The 26,683-nt window shown below is 36.1% G+C and overlaps 1 protein-coding gene across 10 annotated transcripts in view; it reads left to right on the top strand.

Annotated features, from left to right (window-relative positions):
* DZIP3 (DAZ interacting zinc finger protein 3) overlaps positions 1-26,683 on the top strand; it is a 138,519-nt gene that overhangs the window by 82,775 nt on the left and 29,061 nt on the right. For 8 of the 10 annotated variants that reach the window (XM_047874676.1, XM_047874672.1, XM_047874675.1 and 5 more), the window contains 11 exons: positions 1,276-1,344; positions 5,097-5,193; positions 6,705-6,808; positions 8,352-8,439; positions 9,874-9,975; positions 13,810-13,935; positions 16,795-16,937; positions 18,228-18,348; positions 18,812-18,955; positions 19,044-19,145; positions 20,967-23,655. In XM_047874676.1, coding sequence (XP_047730632.1) covers positions 1,276-1,344; positions 5,097-5,193; positions 6,705-6,808; positions 8,352-8,439; positions 9,874-9,975; positions 13,810-13,935; positions 16,795-16,937; positions 18,228-18,348; positions 18,812-18,955; positions 19,044-19,145; positions 20,967-21,077 — 1,207 coding nt within the window. In that variant the 3' untranslated portion in view covers positions 21,078-23,655. Of the gene's footprint in view, positions 1-1,275; positions 1,345-5,096; positions 5,194-6,704; positions 6,809-8,351; positions 8,440-9,873; positions 9,976-13,809; positions 13,936-16,794; positions 16,938-18,227; positions 18,349-18,811; positions 18,956-19,043; positions 19,146-20,966; positions 23,656-26,683 lie in introns of those variants that run through there. The other 2 variants (XM_047874674.1, XM_047874673.1) reach the window with 2 other exon arrangements.

Raw genomic sequence — 26,683 nt, 5'->3', positions numbered from 1 at the left:
TTTCTTATTCTTTACTTGAGAACATGATCTTTTTTTGTATAGAAACAGACCTGATTTCTTTTCATTGCATTTTTAGTTCAATAGAACATTGATTATAAGTCTCTATAGCTTCTAACAAGCTTGGAGTAAAGGTGAGTGGGTAATCTCTGAAATTTAATAGTAAGCAATACAACCAACATTTAAAGTCATTGTTTTAGGGCACCTGGGTGGCTCAGGCGGTTAAGCATCTGACTTCAGCTCAGGTCATGATCTCATGGTCTATGAGTTCGAGCCCTGTGTGGGGCTCTGTACTGAGAGCTCAGAGCCTGGAGCCTGCTTCGGATTCTGTGTTACTCCCTTCCTCTATTCCTCCCCGGCTCATGCTGTCTCTTTCTCTCTCAAAAATAAATAAACATTAAAATATATATTTAAAAATAAAAATAAAAAAGTCATTGTTTTAAGGCTATCATTCCAATAATTTATATTAACCAGAATTCCTATGTATCTCAAGTGTCTCAACATATCAGAGACTTAACGAGAAATGCGCTTTTGCTGTAAATGTCTTCATATTGTAGCAAATTAATGGGTTAGTGTAAAAACTTAGTTGTGAGGAGAAATACAGCAACACAATGAAGGAGTATCAGAGATGGTTTGTGAACATACATCAACTGAAAAGTATTACTTTTCACTTCTCGTAGTAGCTTCTTGCATATTAATATTTAAGCTAACTGCAAATGATGTTTTCTGATTTATTTTTACCCAGTCTTCCCATGATTAGGTGATGTCGGTGACTCCCCTGTTATAATTTACTATTTTAATTAAAATTCTTATTTGCACACAGCCTCTCTACTTTTATATTTAATATCGGGTTTCTTTCAGACTTTAACCCTTTAATAGTTTGTATGAATTTGTATGACTTGACATAATAACTTTGTAATCAAGTTAAATTTACCAGTTCTATCACAGGCCTAGAAAATTAAAACATACCATTGGTGTTTTCTAGTGGGTAAACTAAGGTACAAAGAGCTAAAGACATTTTTCTGAGTCTTTGAAGTGGGGGTACAAGTTCTCTTTAGCTTCTAATTGATGGGGTTCAACCTTAGTACTTTCTTTGGGAAGTCAGTAAATCAGACATCGGAAGATAAATTGCAGCAGGTCTAGTTGTAGGAGTCTATTTTCAGGCTTCATATTTGTGGTTCAAAATGGTCATATTTAGTCCCTCCTCAGCTACAAGTAGAGCTGTTCTGACTGTATTAATGACAATTTGTAATATTTATGACTTACATTTTTTCTTAGATTACAGCGTCAGAGCCACGCTAAAGATAATGAAATCAAGAATCTTAAGGAGCAACTTTCCATGAAAAGGTATAAACTTGGCTGTTGATTTGGTTTAGTATATGTGTATCTCTGAAACTCTTAGGTATTCCACTCAGCATGTTCTGGCCAGGGTAGCCATATAATTTATTATCCAAACTGGGGCACTTGAGAGCATAAAATTGAGCATTAGCATTATTAATAATTACACTGGGACAACAGTTATAAATTGGAAGTGCCCTAGGCAAATTGGGACATATATTTGCCTTAGTTCTGGCCCTAGAAAACTGCTGAGGGAGATTAGATGAGCAAAGTTGTAGTGCCACAATAAGCTTGCCAGCGACTAGAGCTTATGTGTTCTTATCGCTTAATAGTGCTAGGTGTGACTGATTTATGAAACTGGCTGAGTTTTATTCTCATTGACATATTTTTGCCTATAGGTAACTTTTTGGGAACTTAGATTCAGTAAACATAGCATAAAATTCACTGTGTTAAGTTATACAATTCATTGACTTTTAGGATGTTCACAGAGGTATACAACCATCACCTTTGTATGATTTCAGAACATTCTTATCACCATAAAGAAATTCTGGATACATTAGAAATCACTCCTCCTCCCCTCCCCTAGCTTCTGGCAGTCATTAATCTATCATTTGTTGCTCTGGATTTGCCTTATTCTGGACATTTCATATAAATATAATTGTATAATAAATACCCTCTTATGATTAACTTCTTTAACTTAATGTTCTCCAGGTTCATCCATATTGTAGCATATTATCAGTACTCATTTCTTTTTATGGGTAAATAATATTCTATTTTAGGGATATACTAAAATTTGTTGAGCTTTTCATCAGCAGATGAACATTTGTTTCCATTTTTTCACTATTATGAATAATACTGTTATGAACATCTGTAAGTGAATTTTTGTATGAACATAAGGTTTTCAGTTCCCTTGGGTGTATACCTAAGAGTAGAATTGCCGAGACATGTAATAAACTCTGGTTAAATTTTTGAGGAACTACCAAACTATTTTCCAAGTAACTGCACATTTTACAATCGCACCAGCAATGCATGTGGGTTCTGCTTTCTCCACATCCTCACAGATACTTGTTAGATTATCTGTCTTCATTTTACTCATTGTAGTGGATGTGAAGTAGTTGATCATTGTGGTTTTTTATTTGCATTTTCTTAATGATTAAATATGTTGAATATTTCTCATGTGCCTGTTGGCTATTTGTGTATCTACTTGGAGAAATGTCTATTCAAATCCTTAGGCCATTTTTTAATTTTATTTATTTATTTATTTATTATTTTTTTTTAATATATGAAATTTATTGTCAAATTGGTTTCCATACAACACCCAGTGGTCTTCCCAAAAGATGCCCTCTTCAATGCCCATCACCTCCCCTCCCCACCCTCCCACCCCCCATCAACCCTCAGTTTGTTCTCAGTTTTTAACAGTCTCTTATGCTTTGGCTCTCTCCCACTCTAACCTCTTTTTTTTTTTTTTTTCCCTTCCCCTCCCCCATGGTCTTCTGTTAAGTTTCTCAGGATCCACATAAGAGTGAAAACATATGGTATCTGTCTTTCTCTGTATGGCTTATTTCACTTAGCATCACACTCTCCAGTCCCATCCATGTTGCTACAAAGGGCCATATTTCATTCTTTCTCATTGCCACATAGTACTCCATTGTGTATATAAACCACAATTTCTTTATCCATTTATCAGTTGATGGACATTTAGGCTTTTTCCATAATTTGGCTATTGTTGAGAGTACTGCTATAAACATTGGGGTACAAGTGCCCCTATGCATTAAATTGGGTTGTCTTTTGTTGAGTTTTCAGAGTTCTACACATGTTCTGGATATAGGTCCTTAATCAGATACATGATTTGCAAATATTTTCTCCCATTCTGTGAGTTGTCTTTTTACTTTCTTGATAATGTGCTTTAAAACACAAAAGTTTTTAATTTTGTTGGAGTCTAATTTATTTTCTAATTTATTTTTTCTCCTGTTCTTGTAGGCAATTTTGTACAATATTCAATGGCATAATAATTCCTTTTGGTTGAATTAATATATGTCCTTGAATATTTTTTTTCCCTGAAAACACTGTAGCCTTAGTGGTATTAACAATACAGTATATTGTTTTATCAAGCTTCTCATTAATGTTTGTTAAGTATGCAAGTATCCAAGTGTTTCTAATAATGAAACAATGAGGATAGCCTTTGGAAACATCCCTATTACAAGATTATATTTCCATTTGTTTCCTTTAAAGTCATAATTTAGTTTGTGTGCTCTAGAGTTTGGGGTTCAGGTGGGGCGCCTGGGTGGCTCAGTCAGTTGAGCGACCGACTTTGGCTCAGGTCATATCTCACGGTTTGTGAGTTTGAGCCCCATGTCGGTATCTGTGCTGACAGTTCAGAGCCTAGAGCCTGCTTCTGATTCTGTGTCTCCCTCTCTCTGTGCCCCTCCCCCACTCATGCTCTGTCTCTCTCTCTCTCTCTCTCTCTCAGAAAGAAATAAACATTAAACAAAAATTTTAGAATTTGGGGCTCAGGTGTAGGAATCTGAAATGGGATGGGAAAAAGTCAAACCTTATAGGTAGTCTTTCTCCATAATGTCCTTCATAAGTAATGTCCTCATCATCTCCCTCTCTCCCTCTCAAGCTGTAGGATTTGTTTTCATTCTAAGGTGTTGAATGTGAGCACTGAGGCAACCAGTGCCAATATTTTAATGCAGTGATGGCAGGGATAATAAAAACCTTTTGTAGTTGCTATTTGGGGATACAGAAAGGTTATAGAAACTTTATGTGAAATTTATAAATAATGATAGCTTACATTTATTTAGTACTTAATGTGTATTAAACACAAAATATTTTTATGTATGTTATCTGAATGAATTTTCACAACAGGTCTTTGAGGTAATTACTACAGTATTCTCCATTTTCACATGCAAAGAAACTGAGGTATAGAGAAGTTAAGTAACTTGCCCAAGGTTTCACATTTATTAAGTTTCAGAAATCAGATTCATCGTCAGACAACTTTATTTCAGAGCCAAGTTTTATTTTTTTTATCATTAAAAAAAAGTTTTTAATGTTTATTTATTTTTGAGAGAGAGAGAGAGAGAGAGAGAGAAGAGGAATAGCAGAGAGAGAGAGAGGGAGACACAGAATCCGAAACAGGCTCCAGGCTTTGAACTGTCAGCACATAGCATGAACGGGGCTCAAACCCACTAACCGCAAGATCATTACCGGAGCCAAAGTCTGATGCTTAACCAACTGAGCCACTCAGGTGCCTCTCAGAGCCAAGTTTTAAATCATAGCCCCTATATTGACAACTTTAAAACTTCTGCACTCTTAATAGTAAAGGATAACAGTAAGGGTTAAGTAAATGTCTTCTCTTTAAAAAAATTTTTTTTTAACGTTTACTTATTATTGAGAGACACAGAGCATGTGCAGGGGAGGGGCAGAGAGAGAGGAAGACACATAATCCGAGGCAGGCTCCAGGCTCTGAGTAGTCAGCACAGAGCCCGACACAGGGCTTGAACTCACGACCCTTGAGATCATGACCTGAGCCGAAGGGCTCGAACTCACGAACCTTGAGATCATGACCTGAGCCGAAGTCAGACGCTTAACCACTGAGCCACCGAGGCGCCCCTTTTCTCTTACTTTTATATGCTGTAAACTTTTACAAGAAATTATTTCTTACTCATTGAATAGTTTTGTATCTTTCTCCCTCCTGAATAAGGTAGAAAAGCCTATCCTTGCTGCAGTGTTGTTAATTCTTTAATGGTCATATATTTCAGATCTCAGTGGGAAATGGAGAAGCATAATCTGGAAAGCACAATTAAAACATACTTAAACAAACTGAATGCAGAAACTAGCAGAGCTTTAACAGCTGAGGTAATACATAAATACATAAATAAGGAGAGAGAGAGAGATGGGGTTGGGGAGGGAAGTTTTCCTCGTATACTAGTATACTAAAGAATTGAAAAAAAAACCTTATTTCTGAATAAACAAATAAGTCATCTTAGGACCAGCCAGAAAACATAACTCCAACTTCTGTGCTCTTTGACTCATTGCAATTTTGTACATGATTACTTCATTGTTGATGATCTTATGTTGTTTTCCTCCCCAGATGACTTCAGGAGATTGGTCTGCTTCAGTATATATAGGAAATACACACATTTTGGGAAAATTCTCATGAAGCCAGGTCACTAAGCCAAGTTTATAAGAATAACATTTTACTGCTGCTGGAGATAATATCTCCTTTCTTTGTTAGTTCCTATGTAGATCTTCCCAAAACACATATACATCATACACTCCCAATTTCAAAAACCAACTTACCTTCTAGACCCCCAGAATGTCACTCACAGTTTGTTCTAAGTTAACTTAGAACACCACAACTAGGGTCTCTTCTAAAAGACATGTGATTGATTATCTGTATGGATGTAATTTTTATTTATAGATATTCAAACTTGATATAAAATGTTTTATATCAAACGCTCTAAAAATTTTTAGAGAGTTCACTAACATTAAAAGGATTATATATCTTCCTACCTCTGTCATGGGTGAGCTCTATTCTTTAGCAGAATAATTGGGAATCTGGAGGTCAACAATCAAGGAATGATACCTGAACCAAAAATAATCTGGAGAGTAAAATGCTAGCTATAACTGAAAAACCAAACCCTCAGATTACTTTAAGAGCTCAAGTTTGTATATTTTGTTTCTCACTACTTTTACTCAGAAAGTTTCTTTCTGCTTGCATGATTAATTTTATAAACCCTTAATGCTATCCAAGAATATAATCTACTTTCAGTGAATATTGAGTGATTACTGAGAAAAAACAGAGGCCAAGTAACCATGCAACAATAATGGTGCAGAAGGAATTCCTGCTATGGGGGAGACATTGGACCCATGGACCTCCCAAAGTCCGTTTGGACTGCATGCTCCTCCTGTGTGGTCTTATTATTTTCTGATCCCTTCCTCAATTAACAAAACAAAACAAATAGCAGGATTCTTTTGAGTTTTCTTAAACTTTGCTGCATAGTAGAGTTACCTGAGAACTTTAAAAAATCCTAGCACTCAGGCTCTACCTGGTATCAATTAAATTAGAATTTCTGGGACCAAGGCACCATTTTTTTTTTTTTTTTTAAGTTTCTTAGATGATACCAGGGTATGTTCAAGCTTGAAAAACTAATGTTCTGGAATGGTTACCAACTCAGTAACCATTGACTAAAAAAGTTAGAGTTGCAGAATTAGAGTTTTTCTAATGTATTATGGATGGTCAAGAAGCTCAGGTGCTGGAAGAGATTGAGAAATAGTTTCACCTTTACTAGAAATGATTTAGAAAACAACGTGTTCATTTACAAGGACACCTTCAACTTCTTTGTCTTCCTCTCAAAAATCTGTAGGTGTACTTCTTACAGTGTCGTAGAGATTTTGGTCTGCTCCACCTAGAGCAGACTGAAAAGGAATGCCTCAGTCAGCTTGCCAGGGTGACTCACATGGCGGCAAGGTAACATTTTACTCTTCCTTAATGCTTCTTTATCTCAGAGATACTAACAAGAGGCTTTGAGGTCAAACATAATCTGTGTTTTACATGTAAGACACCAGAGTCTTTGGAGTAAACAAACCCTTATTTTTTTTAAACCTCAAAATTCATTTAATCACTTTGATACTTTTGCTTGGTTGCTTTTCCCGAAGCACTGAGAAATCTGAGCACAGTAATAGCTGCAGACAAATTTTTCCCTTCCCCTTAAGTGAAGTAGATGAAAAATCTCAGAAACATGCATCCAGACTAGATATTTACAAAACGGGGTGGATTCTAAGTGGAAAACCTTTTTTCTAATAGATTTCTCTTCTAATGCTTGATTTTAAATACTTTCGGAATACATTGAGGGAAAGATCAGTATTAACACCTGAAATCCTAAGTTAAAGCCAATTTCTTGCTGTGTGATAATAAGTGATTTTTAAATTTGGGGCAGGTTGCATGAGACTATCCTTAAATTTATAATTTTATGGAGTATACCTTCATGCTTAAAGAATTAACTAAATTAGAATTTCTGGGACCAAGGCATCATTATTTTTTTAATGATGATCATTTTAATGATCATCATTATTCTTCAATTCTAAAGAATCAGACTCTCTGATGTTTAGCAAGATTCCCAGGATATACTGATGTGCATTCAGGTCCGGGAAGCACTGTTGTAAGTGATCAGTCTATCTTTGCTTGCTAGAGGGAGAAGGGGCACTCTATAAACGAAAATATTATCAAGCCTCTTTGTATAAGATGATCTCAGTGATAACTTATTCTGCTCTTTTAAAACTGGTGTGCTGGGTGACACTGGGGTGGGGATATTTTAATAGAGCCTTTTGAAAGGCCTCATGAAATCTCTTCTAGAGATGGCAGACCTTCCACACTTCAAAGGTGTTCCTACTTAAGTCATCTGGTGGGCATGTTTGGCAGAGCTGCTGTGTTTGTGTAGTTTATGCACTGCATCGAGGCAACAGTCTAATTCATCCTCGCAGAAGAGGTAGTTCTTTCTGATTTGCCCTCCCGTAAGGGTATCTTTTAGGAATTTGCACAAGAGCTGATAGGCCACCTATGGCCCTGGGATGTCAGGGCTACTGTGAAGATAGTCTAAAACCTGCTTCCAAGAGGAATCAGCATCTGGAAGGATGCTCCTGCTTTTGATGGCTAGGGCATTTCCCTGTTCGGCCTTCTCTGCTTCCTTACTTCAACAGAGGGATTCCTGTGTAAAGATTTCATATGTCCTAAAAAATATTGCCACGATAGAAAACCACTTGGTGTTGTGGAAGCAGAAGTTGTATTTGCTCTTGAAAAAGAAAATATATTCCCCGTCTTTGTTTTATTTTTAATAACAAAACGCTTCCATACAACTTTGTGCCCATTTGAGGTAATTGTTGGTGTCGGAGGTAATTTTGTTGCTGTTTTATATTATTTACATACATGCTAAAGAATATAATGGAAATTTTTAGAGACCTATGTGGTATATAAAAAGAAAGAACTTTCTCTTGTGTCTCCTTTCCTACATCAGTAACCTGGAATCACTTCAATTAAAGGCTGCAGTAGAGAGTTGGAATGCCATTGTAACAGATGTTAGAAATAAGATTGCATTCCTCAGGGTAAGTGCTGAAGTATCTTTAGAGTAAATTGAATGTTGTAGGAGGTATATACATAAAGAAAACATGTAACATTAACAACAATTACTGGAGAAATTTAAGGAAGAACATGGTTTTTTTTCAGTTATTACAATTTGTGCTTTTTTAAGGTTTGACATCGATATTTCCATGTAGTTGATTGTAGACAGACTAATGTAGGCTAATACATGTGGGTTTTCAGGTCTTTCAAGTCCTTCATACAATAAAGGAACTCAAAAATTGTGCTTCACACCTAATTTTCCTAGAATTCCAAAGCTGATAATGCTGTAATCAAAAATAATTGTCATAACTTGATCTGAGTAATTCTGTGTTTATATTATTAAAAGGACAATCAAGCAGACCTGTCTTGGTTTTCAGTCTTAGATTTTATGTTCTTATTCCATAATGCGAAATATTTATTCATTATTTAATAGAATTAGGACTATGCTTAACGTAATCTAAAGAGATAACCTACTGAATATTTAATAATTTCTTCATTTGGCCTTAGGATATTTTTGTATTTATATCTTCAGGTAAATATATAATGTTCAGTGTTTTGTGATTTCACAACACTGCTAGTAAAACAATGACATTTAATTGTGACAACTGCCTCAGAGCATTACCTATTTGTCCAGCTTTTCTGGTGGCTGTCTTGACTGTTTCTTTGCAAGACTCTTGTTATGAGGTCTTCAGTGATGCTTAGCATTTCTGTTGGGTTTACTCACTGGCCTCACAAGAGCAGCTACATCTTTGTCTTCTTTCATGCACAGGTCTTCTGTGTGAAGTTTCTAATGTTTTATTTCTTTTCCAGTCTCTGTGGGTTGTTTACAAAATAATACTGTGAAGTAACAATGCCAAAAACTTTTGAGAGTATGTAGTTAAGCTTCAGAGATTGGAGTCTTAGTTTTGCCAAAATCCATGTGATAAAACAAAGGTATATATGATACTAGAGAAAACTAGAGGTATAACTCTGAGATAAACAAAATGTGGATATTTAATGAGTATTCCATAAAATTTCCCCTCCAATTTTTAAAGTGAACATTTGCAAGTAGCTCAACTCTTCGTTACAAATACTGTTTTCCCATATTTATCAGCCCGATATTACTTACAGCTTCTTAAATCTTTAGACACTATTCACTTTATATCAGTGATTCCCATTTTGGGGCTGAAAATTATGGAAATACTGAAGAATTATCATAGGATCTGTGAATTATGTGTCTTTGTATCTTGCCAGTACATTTGGGGATAGTGTGTTATAGAATTACTTTATGTCAAAAATCGTTTTTATGTTATTTCTGACATAATTGGTTGAGAATCACTGTTGTGTGTTTTATTATTCAACACTGCATCGAGTATTCCCATATGCTATTTCTTTGAGGTTTATTTTGCTCTAAAATATTGTTTCTCTTGTTCTACTAGACACAGTACAATGAACAAATTAACAAGGTGAAGCAAGGGTTTGCCTTGAGCACCCTACCTCCAATCCAGCTTCCTCCACCACCACCTAATCCTGACATACTGGTAAGAAATAGGACATTTTGAAAAATTGCCATCTTCATCTTGATGAAGTGCTAAGGGCTATATGTTTAATGTGTGTTCAAAATAGAATAGGCACATACTGTGCATATTGTTTGTAATTATGTCTATTCCTGCTATATTATTTCCAGATGATATAACTAGTTGACTGGCTTAGCCATGCCAATACATAGGTGTATCACTGGATTTTAGTGATGTATTTGGTAGCTAAAGAGGTAATATATTCTCATGCATCCTGTCAATCTCACCTGTAAGGTAAGAGAAAACTGATGGATGGGCAGAATTCCCAATGCTCTCAGGTTACCCCTAGATGACTAAACCATTTCAGTATAGTACCCTAGCAGTTTAGACTTCACCCCTCCACTTCTACTTTGAACATTCTGTTCCTTAACTTTTATCCCTATTCTACCTTTAGTAGCTTTCATTTATGCCCCTTTCTTGCTTATTGCTGGGAATCAGTGAGTCTCAATCAGCTATCTCTCTGTTGGACTATTTATATTATCCTTCTGGGAAACATAGTACCTTAGCCCAATAAATTCACACAGCTTTTCAAAAGACCTTTCAGGAAAGAACCATTAGGTGATCATTTTTATTATCAAAACACATCTGGGAATAGGAAAAGGAGAAAGGTGTGAGATATTTAGTGGCCAATCACTTTCAACCCCAGCACTTCTGCTTGTAGTAGAACTTTGAAAATGTTATTTCTGTAATTAGTTGAGTGTATCAGAGAACTTGAAAATTATGTGAATTGTGTGGAGTTACACTGTGTTTCAAAAGCAGGATCCAAAGCTAAAAGCATTATATGGTGTACACCATGGTCTTTAGAATGCAGTATTGCCTTTTATATTTTTAGTTCAGCTTTTATAGGAGCACTACATTATGAACATTATTATTCTAGGGTTGGAACTTCATCATACTCAATTACCTCGATAAGAAATATTATATGCAAATGATGGGGAAATCCAAAGAGTCCTTGTAGTTCTACAGGAAGTAACACATATGCTTGTATGATTTCTAGAAACTCTGCTTTCTGCCCATTTTCAAACTACCACCTATAGGTTGTAGTTAAACTCTCCGATAACTCTAAATATAAAATGGCTCCAGAGACTCCGAAGCCACATACAGAGTTGTTCTTTGAAGTTTCTTGAAACCAGATCAGCACAAGCTGTCTGATACCAGTGATAACTCCATAGCTGACATATGTAGTTAAACTTTGACCTCTAGATCCTCATCACTTTGAAGGCTTTCTTATGTTTGATGGGGCTTAACCCAGGTTTAGTCAAGGGCAAAACCCCACTGGCAGTTAAGCTCTCTGCTAACATCTGAGAGGTACATGTGTATCTTTTGTGCTTCCTAACTAGCATCACCGCTGTGTTTGATCAAAACTAACAGTTGTGTTCAAGTGCAAGCATCAGCGACCACTAAACATTAGTGGAACAGTTTGAGAGTGCAAATGCTAGAAATGTAGCGATGCTATTTGCCGTAAGTTAAGATTATTCAATGGAAACATACTAGAGATCTGGGTTTAAGTCCTAACTCTCTGAATAACTATGTTATTCTTGGAAAAATCAGCTATGCTGGACTTTGTGTTTTCCATGTATAACACCAGGAAATTATACTAGATGACCTGGTTACTGAAATACATCTATGGGTATGTATGTAAGTGATGAATCACTAGATTATATTCCTTAAACTAATATCACACTATATGTTAACTAGAATTTAAATAAAAACTTGAAATATACATACATACATATATACATACATACATACATACATACATACATAAAAAGAGTTCATCTATCTCTGAGATCCTAGTATTATAAAGAATAGTCAACAGGCTTTAGATGTATAGTAGTCTAACCTGAGAAATCTGAAATAAGGGGTACTCTTCCCAGTTTAACCCAGTATTTTTTATATGTTTTTATTATATCTTGGGTTTTGTACCCTGGCTATCTAATTCTCCCAAGTAGTATTAGGTAGTGGCTGTCTGCAAAGAGAGCAGGAATACTGACTCATACCCACCATCCATTCATTCTTTAAAAACTTTACATTATGAAAATTGAAACACAAAAATAGAATAGTATAACAAACCTCTGTGAACTAAGAGAGCCAACATTTTGTTAATCTTGTTTCATGTCATCCTCTTCTTCCTACTGGGATATTTTAAAGTACATATCATATAATCTCATCCATGTATAGTTCATCCTAAAAGATGAGGATATTATTATTATTGGATATAATGATAACACCATTTTTTTTACCTAAGAAAATTAAAAAATTTAATATCTAATATCCATTAGATATTATTATTAGATATAATGGTATCACCATTTTTTTACCTAAGAAAACTAAAAATTTTAATATCTAAAATCCAGTTAAAATTTATATTTCCCATTTGCCTTAAAAATGCCTTTTTCGGGGCGCCTGGGTGGCGCAGTCGGTTACGCGTCCGACTTCAGCCAGGTCACGATCTCGCGGTCGGTGAGTTCGAGCCCCGCGTCAGGCTCTGGGCTGATGGCTCAGAACCTGGAGCCTGTTTCCGATTCTGTGTCTCCCCCTCTCTGCCCCTCCCCCATTCATGCTCTGTCTCTCTCTGTCCCAAAAATAAATAAACGTTGGAAAAAAAAATGCCTTTTTCTTACCTAGTTTGCAATATTTCCAATTTGATTATAATTACTCTTTTAATAATTTATTTTTAAAAACAATTCAAATAAAGTTTTAACTTCGCATGTGGCTCATTGTTCTTTAAATCTCTAGCAGCTACCCGACCCCCTCTCTTTTACTCATGTCATTTATTTGTTAAAGAAGTTCAGATTCCCGCATTATTAATTTAATTGATTGCATCCTTGTGATGTCATTGTACATGTTCTATTTTCTGTAAACTGTTGATTAGATCTAGACAGTTGCTTAGAATCAGGTTCAGTATTTTTAGCAAGAGTACTTACAGACAATGATATACACAATGTCTTTCCTTTAGTGCTATTAAATAAGAATCCGGTGTCAACCTCATGTATTCATTTTATTGTTCCCTATTAACCTATGATCTGTGTTGATGTTCATTTTTTTTCCAATTCAAAAAATATTTGAATTTCTGTTTATGCCAGTGCTAGACTTGGCACATAGTAGAAACTTAATCTGTCCTCTTCTGTAGTCTAGTCAGTAAGGTATCCATCCCATTGCTAGATGCTAAGAAGGGCTAGCTTTCCACAGCCCCCTGGAAGGTGCAGTAACACCTATAAGCATGTCTACAAGTCATTGTAAGGGGGTTTATGCCCCAGGCCTACTGCACTTTAGCTTTCTGCTCTCATTGGAGCTAACCATAAAGTCAAAATCCATCAGGTGATACAAGTTCCCTCCAATGTGTAACCAAGGAAAGTAATATTTTCTATAGTCAGCTTTGGTTCTTTATAATTTCTGAGTATCAGTATTATTCATCAATGTGGACAGTACTCATTGAGGAGCCTCTTAGCATAGTCCTATATTATTATAGTTGGGAGGGAACTTTAAAAATCACTTAACCTAATAACCCTCTGCTTTATAGATTAGTAACTTGGCATCCCTGGTTACCCAGCCAGGTAGAAAGAGAGACTAGAACTCACTTCTCTTCTCTCTCTGCTCTTTTGTATATTCACTACCCTTCGCTTTTCCAAAAATGCGTACATTTAACTGTTATGACAACACCAATTCTAATGCTAGTGCTTTGTATCTAGATTTCAAATTGTTTTCCCCCAAACATTGCTCTATGAATTTAGATCATTGCCTATTTAATATATAAATGTATTGGGTTTTTGTTTTTTTTAACCTTTTCTATTTTAGATGCAGCAGTTCTTGGGAAGACCTCTTATGAAAGAATCTTTCTTTAGACCCATACTCACTGTTCCTCAGATGCCTGCTGTTTGCTCTGGAGTCATCTCTGCACCTGGCCAAACTAGAGCCCCGCTGGTACAGATCCCTTTTTGGTGGAATAGTTTTTATCACCACAGTAGACTTCGTGAATGAATGTGTTCTGTTTATTTGATAGGTGGTGATGGTGGTGGTAGTAGTGGAGGGGAGGATAACTGAATGACAGGTGAATGAATAGTTCCATTTGAAGTGCTGTGCTAAGAGCATTCCATATATTATTTTGTTAGCTGATACTGGCTTAGCTTCTGGAGACAAAGATAAATACCTTTTTATAGTAGACAGTCCTTATAGGATTTTAAGGTTTTGCTTCTATAATAGGCAACAATATAGGGTAGATTAATATTTTTAATAGATAATTTACATTTAGCATGTTTGATGGGTAATTAGAAAGCAAAGAAGCCAATTCATAACAAAGTTATGCCACAAAGCTAAAGAAAAACTTTATTTACACAAACATACACACATATGTATAGTAGCACACAAACAGAATATAATTTGCATCACCTTGGAATATACTATAAAGTGATGAATCGTCCTCCTAGCTACAACTAGCCAGATAAGCCTTATCCAAACCTGAAGAGGCAATAGAGAAAATTTAAATGACCAGGATTATTAGTTGTAATCTTGGCAAAGGTAAATGTTTTTTAATAAAAAAAAAATCTTGTCCCAGAAGATTGATGTTAACTAAGGAAAATTCTCTAATCTTGACTTTCCATAAGCGCATTCTTACCAGTTTTTTATACCTATAAATAGTCTCCCTTTGAAATATATAGTCAGATGGACTCTTGTTTTTGTAGAGGCTGACTCTGCTAATAAATATGTACATAGACCTTAACATGTTAACTGAGTACCACATCTCTTTATTCCTCATGATATCACAGTGTTGTTCATGTGGTTTGCTCCCCCACCATTATATTAAAGATAGTTTTGTGTGTGTATACATGCACACACACAGACACACACACACACACACCCTTATTGAAAACTTTGTGAAGTACCTCAACCTAATAAGATTATTTTCTGATTCCTGGGGAAAAGGTTGATACTAAGGCAAACCCAGATGTCTGGGCAGTTTTCTCCTCTAAGTAGGCTTTGTAGGAGTTACTTCAGTAGCTGTTAGTAATTGCTAAACTTTCATGAGTAATCTTATATTTGAAAATAACCTGTAAAGCCTTAGGTAAAAGTTGTCATGTTTATAATTATCCTAGTAATCAGCTAAAAGTGTTCACTTCCTGATATTAATTAGAGTCTTAAAGTTTCTAAGAAGAAATGCCATAACATATGGCAAAACTAATGGTTTCATGGCTCAGAGGTGTCACTACAACTTGCATACCACCTTTGTCTGTAACATTCATGAGACATGGGGCAGACATGCTAGTAGTAGTCTCATCTTTATTTCTTTGAAAATTCAACTATAGCATAAACTACTTTTATAATTAGAAAAATCATAAAAAATGGAAATGCAAGCTAATGCAGCCACTCTGGAAAATAGTATGGAGGTTCCTCAAAAAACTAAAAATAGAACTACCCTACGACCGAGCAATTGCACTACTAGGCATTTATCCACGGGATACAGGTGTGCTGTTTTGAAGGGACACATGCACCCCCATGTTTATAGCAGCACTATCAACAATAGACAAAGTATGGAAAGAGCCCAAATGTCCATCGATGAATAAATGGATAAAGAAGATGTGGGGTGTGTGTGTGTGTGTGTGTGTGTATACACACACACAATGGAGTATTACTCAGCAATCAAAAAGAATGAAATCTTACCATTTGCAACTATGTGGATGGAACTGGAGGGTATTATGCTCAGTGAAATTAGTCAGAGAAAGACAAATATCATATGACTTCACTCATATGAGGACTTTAAGAGACAAAACAGATGAACATAAGGGAACAAAAAGAATATAAAAGCAGGGAGGGACAAAGCATAAGAGACTCATAAATATGGAGAACAAACAGAGGGTTACTGCTGGGGGTGTGGGAGGGGGGATGGGCTAAATGGGTAAGGGGCACTAAGGCATCTACTCCTGAAATCATTGTTGCACTATATGCTAACTAATTGGGATGTAAATTAAAAAAAAATTTTTTTTAATCATAAAAAAGCAAATAACAGAAATATACAAAGTAGAAAGTAAAATTATTTTGCAGTTAAATCCTAGGAAATAATCAGTTTACAGGTAGTTTATAACTTGAGACCTTTTCTATGCATATGTATTTTTTTAATTTAATATAAAAATGAGCCCTACCATAAATACTATACCACAGACTTTTAAAAAAAAATGAAACATAATGGGGCACTTGGGTGGCTTAGTTGGTTAAGTGTCCGACTCTTGATTTCGGCTCGGGTCATGATCTCACAATTGTGAGATCGAGCCCTGCATCAGACTCTGCACTGGGCATGGAGTCTGCTTAGGATTCTCTCTCTCTCCCTCTTCCTCTCCCCTCCTCATGCATGCATGTGCATGTTCCCCTTCTCTCTCAAAAAAACCAAAACCAAATGAAACAAAAACCTTTCATGGGCATGTCTTCCTCTCAGATATATAGATATGTTTCTAAGGACCTGATTAAATATGCTATAATTCACTCATTCCCCTCTTAGCACACTAGTTGTTTCTTTACTATTCTAAAATACAGCAGTAAATACTCTGTATTTCTGTAATTTCTTCAATTACAGAGACTCACATGTCTCCTTTTCAAAATAAGGGTAATTAAAAACAAGAAGTATTATTGTGCTAGTTAAATGTTTTACAAAATTCTAAAAAGGGAATGTATAGGTCGATATTCTTCCTCTTCATTCTACCCATTTTCTGAGGTATGGAAATACCATGTTGTCATGGAATGTTACTTCCTAATAACTGAAGCTGATGGGTTATAACTCTGTGTTCCTTTCAGATGACTGGTATAGCCTGGACTGTACCGGCGCCTGTGGGAGACACTGGGCCTCCTCCCAGTGCAGGTCTGGGAAGTGACCCCCCCATGATGAATTGGGAGAGGATTATAGACAGGCTGAAAACTGCTTTTCCACAACAAACCAGGTACCTTAATTTTTATTTAGTTGTGAGTACAGATCATACTCTACGTTTTCCACCACCATAATTAGGGGAATGAAACAAACATACACACAAATATATTTCCTTTCCATTGCCTTGGTAAGGAAAATGAAATTTAAAGGGATAGTGTTCAATATAAATGCTAAGCCTCTTCACTAAATATATTAGTCTTAAATTATGACAGAATAGATTTTTAAATTTAGGTTTGCTCATTTACTAAGAAGTATAACTAGTCATAAGCCTATCCAATTTTAATGCCACCAGTTACAATAATCAATAACCTCTTTCCAAAATGAATTTTGATTGTATGCTATATATATATATAAGCCCAAACATCAGGTTTTACTTTCCTATTTCCTTAATTTTATTTAGGGCTCTTAGTTTTTGTTAGGGAACACAGTTAAATGCAAGAAATAATTATTTTGCTGTGGTTTTCACAGTTCTGACTTTAGCAGAAAGATATTTTTCTTCTCCAGAAATGAAGTTTTTTATCCTTTTGTATTTAAGGAAATAATTCTAGTTTTTAACCAGTATTTTCATTTGAAGGCTAGCACTTTTATTTAATGAACATATTGTTATGTTTCAGGATTATGGTTTTCTAAATATAGTGAACAATGAAAATAGAACTGTAATACACTTATAAGTATATGTACATATAAAATGTATAAAATGAATAGTAATCCAAGGTAGTTTACCAGGCTGATGACCTGACACTTCATTTGGGAAAGAAAATATTTCATCCTATTCTATCCTACCAAAAATGTATACAGACTTTGAGTCAACGGAATATGGGATTTGAAAAGGAATGTATTGATTGTGTGATAAAGAAACCTACATTATTTTAATGTGTCTTCTAGCTTCTCTGTTCAGTTTTAATTTTGTAAAACTCAGAAACAAAGCAAAGATTAAATATTAACACAGAAAAGAGACCAATAGTAACCCAAGTTAAAAGGAGTACTTTAGTCCTGAGTAAGAGCAGTTAGAGACATGATATAAAGAGCTTAGTACATAAGTATGTAGATAACAACCTCAATTTTCATACAGTAAGTTTTCAAAAACAGTTAAAGTTCTTTTTTGGAAAGAATAAATATTGAATAAACTTGAGTTTTCATTTTGGTTTAAGATAAATTTAGGTAGACTTTAGATCAGAGACCTAAAGGGCCACATCTCTATTCTACATACCCATCATACGATAGGATTTTGTAACTTGTATAGAGGGCATGCCCTCAAGGCAGTAGGAAAAATCACCACTGCTCTTTATTTGACCTCTTCCAGAAAGGAGCTTACGGATTTCTTACGGAAATTGAAGGACATTCATGGGAAATCCTTATCTGGACTGACATTTGATGAAATTGTATACAAGATTTCCCAATTTATTGACCCCAAGAGATCACAGGTAAAAAACAAAAACAAAAACAAACCTGTATCAGGTAGTTAGCAGTCTTAATTATCTTCATGTCTGTTCCAATAACCTGTAATCACATTAAACATCTATTAAAAATTGAACTTCAACTTAAATGGTATAGTAAGTCTTTTTGAAATACTACCTGATCATTCTCGAATAAAAATGATCCTCTTGGAATTGATTCTAGGTTACTTTGACTCTAAAGGAAGACATTATTTCTAATTTTTGTAAAGACTTGTTTTAATTAAAAGGGCATATAGAGTTGTTTTTAACTTGGCTTTGAGTATACAAGTAATATTACTAACGTTTTATTTCAGGATTTTTCACAAATCTAATTGACCTTTATCCTTTTGCTAATTCTCACTGTACCCTATTTTCTATGCTATCCTACCAATTCTTCCTGTTTTTGAACACTTCTGAAAAAAAAAAAGAAGTATAATATTCTTATTTTCAGAGTCAAGGAAAATCTGTGCCAAATGGTAACTGTGTTTCACCCAGCCACACTCCTCCACAGTCTAATGCTGCCCAGCCCCCCAAACCAGCCTGGAGGCCCCTTAGTTCACAAGGGCCTGCCACATGGGAAGGAGACAATAATTTGGTGAGAATGAGACTGTTGATTCTAAATACATTTAAATTTGGGAGAAAGAAAGGAGCTGAATTGGGCCTTCTGTGTGTATTTTCCCTAGGATGAAGAGGAGGAAGAAGAGGAGCCTTGTGTGATTTGTCATGAGAATCTCTCTCCAGAAAACCTCTCAGTTTTGCCTTGTGCTCACAAATTCCATTCTCAGGTAACCCTTTAAACTTATCTTTTTAAATATTTTGCCATTTAATCAACTAAGCAAGATTCATACTGCCTTACTTGAAGTCATTTATATGTATCACGGCTATAGCTGTGTTACGAATTCCATGGGAAAGAACTCCAGGCTTTGGAGAACCACACAGAAACATTGATGCCTGTTTTCCCCATACTTAGCCCCACTTTGCACCGTGCTTTCTCAGATCTCTACATACCTTACACGAAAAGAGAGACAGTGATGAAATTGAAATAATACAGAGTAGTTTCAAATAGAACTGGAGGGAATGTTGATTGACACAGCAACTGTGTCACTTCATCTCAATTTGCTATAAATAACATATAGTGTCCTTTGTTCCCATTTACTGATGACCCGTTCCCTTAGAAAGCAAAAGACTCACCTTAACAGTCTTTCTGGGCCTTGTATTTGCTTTTTAGGTGCTCAAGTTTCAGTTTTGATATTAGAAAAATCTGAGACTGGCATATCTTTTGTTGATTCTTGGCATTTGTATAGATTAATTTCTGGTGTTGCTGTGCAAATGCTATTGATATACAATTTATGATCCAAGTCTAATGGTGCAAAGATGTAATTTGACCCAGGAAAAGATAATCTTACATACACTTCTCAGGGAAGTGAACAGTAAGTAGCCGGCTCATTCAAGCCATATATGTATAACGTGACACATAGTTTATATCTACTCTGATATGAAGAAGTAGACACAGAATGGCTACTCCCAAAAGACCAGGAAAGATACTTAGCCATTTGAAGCTTCCATTTAGAAAATAAATGTTTAATGAAACTTCTTATTCTTTGCCATTGCCTGTAGAATAGAAAGCAGGTGACCCACTGAGGTTACTTTTCTAGGGTTATTACAATTAGTGAGCCTAATATATAGTGCCTATTCTTTTTTCTGTTTGTTTTCAATTTATATCCAAGTTAGTTAGCATATGGTGCAACAATGATTTCAGGGGTAGATTCCTTAATGCCCCTTACACATTTAGCCCATCCCCCCTCCACAACCCCTCCAGTAACCCTCTGTTTGTTTTCCACATTTAAGAGTCTCTTATGTTTTGTCCCCCTCCCTGTTTTTATATTATTTTTGCTTCCCTTCCCTTATGTTCATCTGTTCTGTGTCTTAAAGTCCTCATATGAGCAAAGTCATATGATATTTGTCTTTCTCTAATTTCACTGAGCATAAAACCCTCCAGTTCCATCCACGTAGTTGCAAATGGTATAGTGCCTATTCTTAATCTTCTCTCATCTGACCTGGCTCTCATTATTTATACAGGTAAAATTGATTTGTTTTTGGAGAGTTTTTACTCAAGCGAATGACTTAATAGATAGTTCATAGCTAAAGAATACTTCCATTTTCACCAAAAAGACATCTGAAAAGTATATCCATCATCTAGGGATTTTAAATTCAAAACACCATTAGCACTTGGTACAGGGTATTAGTCACTTTTGTATTTTTTTCTGGATTATAAATGAGAACAATATATAATTAACTAGAGGAAAAATATGTGGCAGGTTTCCTCAACCTCTTTGTTAGGAAGAATTGGTACTCATCCTGAAAATTGGGTTTGGAGAAAGGATCCTAATAGAATAAACTGGCTGAAAGGTGTTCTGCTATTACCAGCTATATTGCTTAGTGAATCAGAGAAGGTGCCATTATTGCAGCAATTGGCTTGGCAATCTACTAGATAAGGTTTTAAGATCCACCAGAAGACATGTTGGCTGGTAACTGATTATATAGTGTAGCAGTTACCTCTGTTAGTCTAACTCTGAGAGTCTGACATGAATATTTTTGCTCCTTAGTGCATTAGACCTTGGCTGATGCAACAGGGGACGTGCCCAACCTGTAGACTCCATGTTTTGTTACCAGAAGAATTTCCTGGTCACCCCAGCCGGCACTTACCCAAGATCTGATCCAAGAAGGTGACTATGCAAAAGAAGTTCAGTTATCATATTCCAGAATTTAGTTTTGCCTTTTATTATGAGCTGATAGTGTGAGTGGTGTGAAGAAGTGTGTTCTTTAGCTAGCTTCTTTTGCATGATACTAATCTCATCAAAGCTGCAGCCAAAGAGGACAGGATAAATCTTCAGGACTTGGAACTGAACTGAAAGGGCTTAAATTTTAAAAGTTATATTATATTTGCCCTTATCTTAGTAAGCATTTTCTTCTGATGGAAACATCACTGTTAACATAAATCTTGGGATGTTTTTTCTTGTCTTTTTCCTTCTTATTCCACTTACCCTTTACTGAAAACATGCTGCATTTTAATTTTCTGGAATTAAAAGGAAAAGTGGAATAGAAAACAAGTACAAAAATTACACAGATTTTGTTCCTTTTGAGTTTTAAAACTGCTTACAAATTCTGTAACTGAATTATTTAAATTTTATCCCTATCTTCCCTGTTCTTGTCTAGCCTCTTAAGTGTGTACCCACAAAGAGATTACGAGCTACTTGAGGGTGGGGACCATACAGTAGTGTATTGGAGCTTAGCTAATAATAGTTTGTAAGAGATGACTGTTGAATTGTTAGGAATTTTGTGAGCCAGTTACCAAATTGTTGGTAGCTTGAAATGGGACATAGGAGTATTTATACCATAGGGATCCATAAATATTATAAGTAAAGGATTCTCTTCCCAAGAAGGGGTTTGTTAAACGTATACCAGCCCACCACTGAAACCATGTCCAATCCTCCTCTGTGTTCTCAATGCCTTGCACAATAGGGTAAGCATAAATGTTCCCAGAATCTGAAACAGGAAAGGAGTTAATGTGTAAATTAAGTCACTTGCTCAGTTAATAATTGAGATCTTATGTTCATTTGTAAACATTGTCATTGGACCTTACACTTGTAGGATTCTTTTTTTCTGCCTTAAAAGTTTCTTAATATCGCTTTTGTCTTGCTGCAGGGTATGAGGGACTGTTTATATGTAGCTGCTTCTTAGAACAAAGTTAATATCCCACTGGGCTAAGCTGCTGCCTAAAGTTTGTCACTAAGAACTTTTATTCTTAGAGGTCAAAACCCTATTTTGAAAATAGTATTGTGTAAATGTTGTAAGTGTTATACATGTCTCTAGTTAAATCTAAAGAATTCAGTTACCATGTAAGATGTTACCCGGTTCATATTTAAATAGTTTCCATAAGTTAATGAAATTGAGGCTGTGAATGTGTGTTTTGACTCAACTATTTTCTCTGTATGTTTCAGTGTAAATGTATCTTGAAGTTACTTTAAATCTGTTTAATTATCTATTTCTGTAATTGTATGCTAAATGTTTTCTTCTGTAATGATAATAGACTGGAAAATGTAGAAGAAAATATCCAAAAATGAAGGCAGTCTTCTAGACACTTAAAATGCCAAGAACCTCTCAATTGAAAAATTCAGAAATTATAAGGCCTTTAAAAATTGTCTAATACCTTGAGGTCATATGGCAAATTATCTTGTAAAACAAATGTTTCTTAGTTTGTTTACAACTACGATTTCACTTCATGTGGAAAAGATTTTATCTTTTAATCAGTTCCAATGTATCCTGAAACTGTTTTAAATCTATTTAAAACATCTATATCTGCTTAACTGTGATTTTTTTTTCTGTTATGACAAAGAATAGGAAAATACCCAAGATGGTAGTCATTAAGACTTATAGAATGTCAGAATGATCCTCTATCACCTCATTTTATAAGTACATCTTGCCTAAGATCATATGGATAATTAGCATCTGGGCCAGTCCTAATTCTTGAAGGTGCTGGCACTTGGTCACAGGCATTCTTCACAAAATCAGTCTGTAAGAATTTCTTGGTGCTGACTCGGCCATCCTTGAGTCTAAGGATGGGGCCAGAGAACTCACCACAGTAGCTGTTATGTAGTGAGAATGTAGTAGGATTGTACTTTTGAAAGTCATGTCCAATTCTACAGGTGCTGAAGGTAATGGTATTTTTTTCTTTTTGATAAGTATAATCTAACAATGAAGACAACTGTCAGGGACTTTCTATCTTAAACAATACTCACTGTCAATCCTGTGGCTCCTGAGAGATCTAGAATCCCATCCTTCTGGGGGAATACAATGAGGGAAGTGGCAACATTTACATCAAAACCAATCTGTAAACATCTAGTAATATCATTACAGCTGCTGTCAGAAGATATGTCTTGTAATGTTTCCCTTCAAATTTATTTTGTCTATAATTATAACATTTTCCAGCTATTTTGAGATACTTTCAAAATGCTTGTTACCTCATTTGATCCACTGATAATTCTAAAGTGGTTGTTTAGTGGATATTCCTTATTTTACATATGATGAAACTGAGGCCCAAGTAAGAAAAATAATCCAAGGTCATAGCTACAAAATGACATTTTAATTTGAATGCAGATCTTCTGTCCCTTGGTGTTCTCTTTTAGTACTTCACAAATACATCTCCACTTTGGATTGACTTTGTACAAACAATAAAAGTGGTTTTTTCTTCTTTGTAAATAATATTCATCAAAATAAAATGAAACAAATGGTAAACCTACTAATTTTTTTTGAATAGGAACATGGTATTGAGTTTATAAAAATACATAATAGTTGTAGGACATGGTGAGAAAAAGTTAGTTTGATTTTTCCTTCAGGTATCTTGGTTTGCTCGGGATGGTTCCAATTAATTAATTCCTACTGTTTTGACATAATTAATAGTGCCCCAGTCATGATGAATTATATCTTATGGTTAATTCAGGGAAGGTAGGTTTATTATTTTTACCAGATTCAAATTTAACAAGAATCCTCTATACTTATAAAATGTTCCTGGGATATTCTATCATATAGCCTCTTGGGTAAGACTTCTAGGACTCTAGTAGCTAAGGAATAGCTGGTGTATAGCCAGATAATAATAACAAATACTAATTTAAAGATACATGATTTCTGATTTTCTTGAGTAGGCAGTTTTCAGAGTTAATGGACTCTAGTTAAGTATGGATCCTGGACCACATTGCATTTACCTGGTGTGTTTATAAAAGATACATATTCCAAGAGGCCATCTGGATCTGTATTTGGATTGAGCACCCCAATAGTTAGATATTCTAAAGCATGCTAAAATTTGTCTACTATTGGAATAGTAGAAAGTGGCTTTCTCAGGCAGATCTGTGTTTGAATTGAACGCTCATGGTTGGCATGTTATATAATCATGAAAAAATTGCTTTTCTCAACCAAAACTTATGTCAAATGGGGGAAAGACTACTTGCCTGACAGAGTTAGTGTTCTAAAGTAGCAAACTTTCCATTAGTCATTCAACCTGTTGGAATTTGCTCCTTGATAAAATTCTTAAAGATTTTTTTTTTTAATCTTCAACCACCCTTATTGAGTGAATGGAAGAGAGAAAGTTCAGGGAAGAGAGAAGATGGCAGAGTAGGAGGAACCTGAGCTCACCTCATCCCACAGTCCACCAACATAGCAGCTGTATTTATACAGCTAACTCTGAAAACATCCTGAAGACTGGTAGAACAGACCTCCCACAGTCCATTGTAGAGAGGAGATCACATTGAAAAAGGTATGAAGAGTGGAAACCAAAACCCTGGTGAGAGTAACCACAAATGGGAGGGATACCACCAGAATGGAGAAGCGAAAAGGATGAGACCTCATACCAGGCACTCCAGGCACAGGGGACCCACACTGGGAAGACCAGTCCCCTTATGTGGCCTTGCAAACCAGTGGTGTTTAACTTCAGGAGCATTTAAAATAAGCAGGGCTTTAAAAACATACTTTAAAGATCAGCCAGCTTAAGTCTGGGAGAGCAGGAGGGCAATAGGAAAATGAGTCCCTGCCCTTAGAGTCAGCTTAGTAACTCAAGACAGCACAGAAGCAGCAATTTGAAAAGTGCCTGGGGTATATGTGAAGGAGATTGATTTACTAATTTCAGGATGTGCACTGGAAGGCCAGGGATCTTTAGATTTCTCTGGGGGGTGCGGTGGGGGGGTGGGGTGGAGAACCAGCAGGCACCATTTCTCTTCTCCAGACAGGAAAACCAGATACTTGTGTGAGTCATTGTTAACACTCTCCACCTATCTTGCTAGCAGTACACGCCCTGCCCCTGGATTGCCCCACAGACCCACCCTCCTCGGTAGGCATCCAGCCCCCTGAAAGTCCAACCAGCACCACTCCAAAGTGAGGAGAAGGGGGATAACCCCACACACCAGTGTGCCTGCAGTTTCACCAACTGAGCCTCTTAGCTGGCTGCACAGGGAGGAAGCTCAACTGCTTTTGCACCTGCTATTGCAAAGAGGGTAACTGCAGATGCTTAGTCTGATTGCAGCCTACCAATGAAAGCCTTTCAGTTGGCCTTGTAGGAAGCAAGCCTTACCTTTTGGTGTGCCTGCAACTGGCAGAAGGGCTATTTTCAGTTACCTTGACTACCAGCCTTGCCCACCACAATGGCCTAGACAGTTCTGTTATCAGCATAGGGACCAAACCCTGCCCAGTGTGCTTATAGCAGGCAGTGGGTCATTACAGCAGTCTGAGATAAAGACAAGTGGCTTAGCCACAACAGCAGGGCACAAGCAGCCCCACAGAAGAGACACCACTGCAGCTCTCAGTTCTGGTGACTAGGGATTGTCACCAGGGATTGTGCTACAGGGCACCACAGGACCTCTTCTATACAAGGCCACCACTTTCAAGACAAGGAGATGTAGCTGACTTACCTAATACATGGAAACAAAGTTAAGCAAATGAGAGGAATATGTACCAAATGAAAGACTAAAACAGTATCAGAAAAAGCTAAATTAAACTGTGATAAGCAATATGCCTGATAAAGAATTGAAAGTAATGGTCATAAAGCTACTCCCTGGACTTGAGGAAAGAATGGATGAACTCGAGAACTTCAAGTAGAAAACAAAAAAGAAACAGGTGAAAAATTCAATAATAAATTAAAAATGCACTAGAGGGAATAACAGCAGATTAGAGGATGCAGAGGAATGAATCAGCAATCTGAAAGAGGATGATTGAAAGCAACCAAGCTAATAGCAAAAAGGGAAAAAAATTTAAAAATGAGAATAGCTTAAGGGGAACTCTGCAACATCATTAGGCATAATAACATTTATAGGGATCCCAGAAGAAGAAAGAGCAGGAGGCAGAAAACTTACCTAATCTGGGGAAGGAAACAGATATGCAGATCCAGGAATCACAGAGAGTTCCTAACAAAGTGAACCCAAGGAGATCCACACCGAGACACAAAGTAATCAAAATGGCAAAAAGCAATCATAAAGAGGGAATTTTTAGATTAGGAAGAGTAAATAGTTACACACAAAGGAAAACCCATAAGGCTTCTAGCTGATTCTCAGCAGCTTTGCAGGCCAGAATAGAGTGGCATGATATATTCAAAGTACTGCAAGGAAGAAATTGCCTGAAACTAATAATACTTTACCCTGGGGAGGAGCCAAGATGGCAGAACAGCATAGAAGTTTTTTGTGTGTCTCATGTCCATGAAATACAGCCAGACCAACACTAAACCATCCTGCACACCTAGCAAACTGCTCTGAGGATTAATACAACAATCTGCACAACTTGA

This window comes from Prionailurus viverrinus, chromosome C2 (assembly GCF_022837055.1).
Source record: "Prionailurus viverrinus isolate Anna chromosome C2, UM_Priviv_1.0, whole genome shotgun sequence".
In the NCBI taxonomy this organism is placed as follows: domain Eukaryota; kingdom Metazoa; phylum Chordata; class Mammalia; order Carnivora; family Felidae; genus Prionailurus; species Prionailurus viverrinus.
Note: the sequence above shows the minus strand (reverse complement) of the source record. Positions and strands in the feature narration are given on the sequence as shown.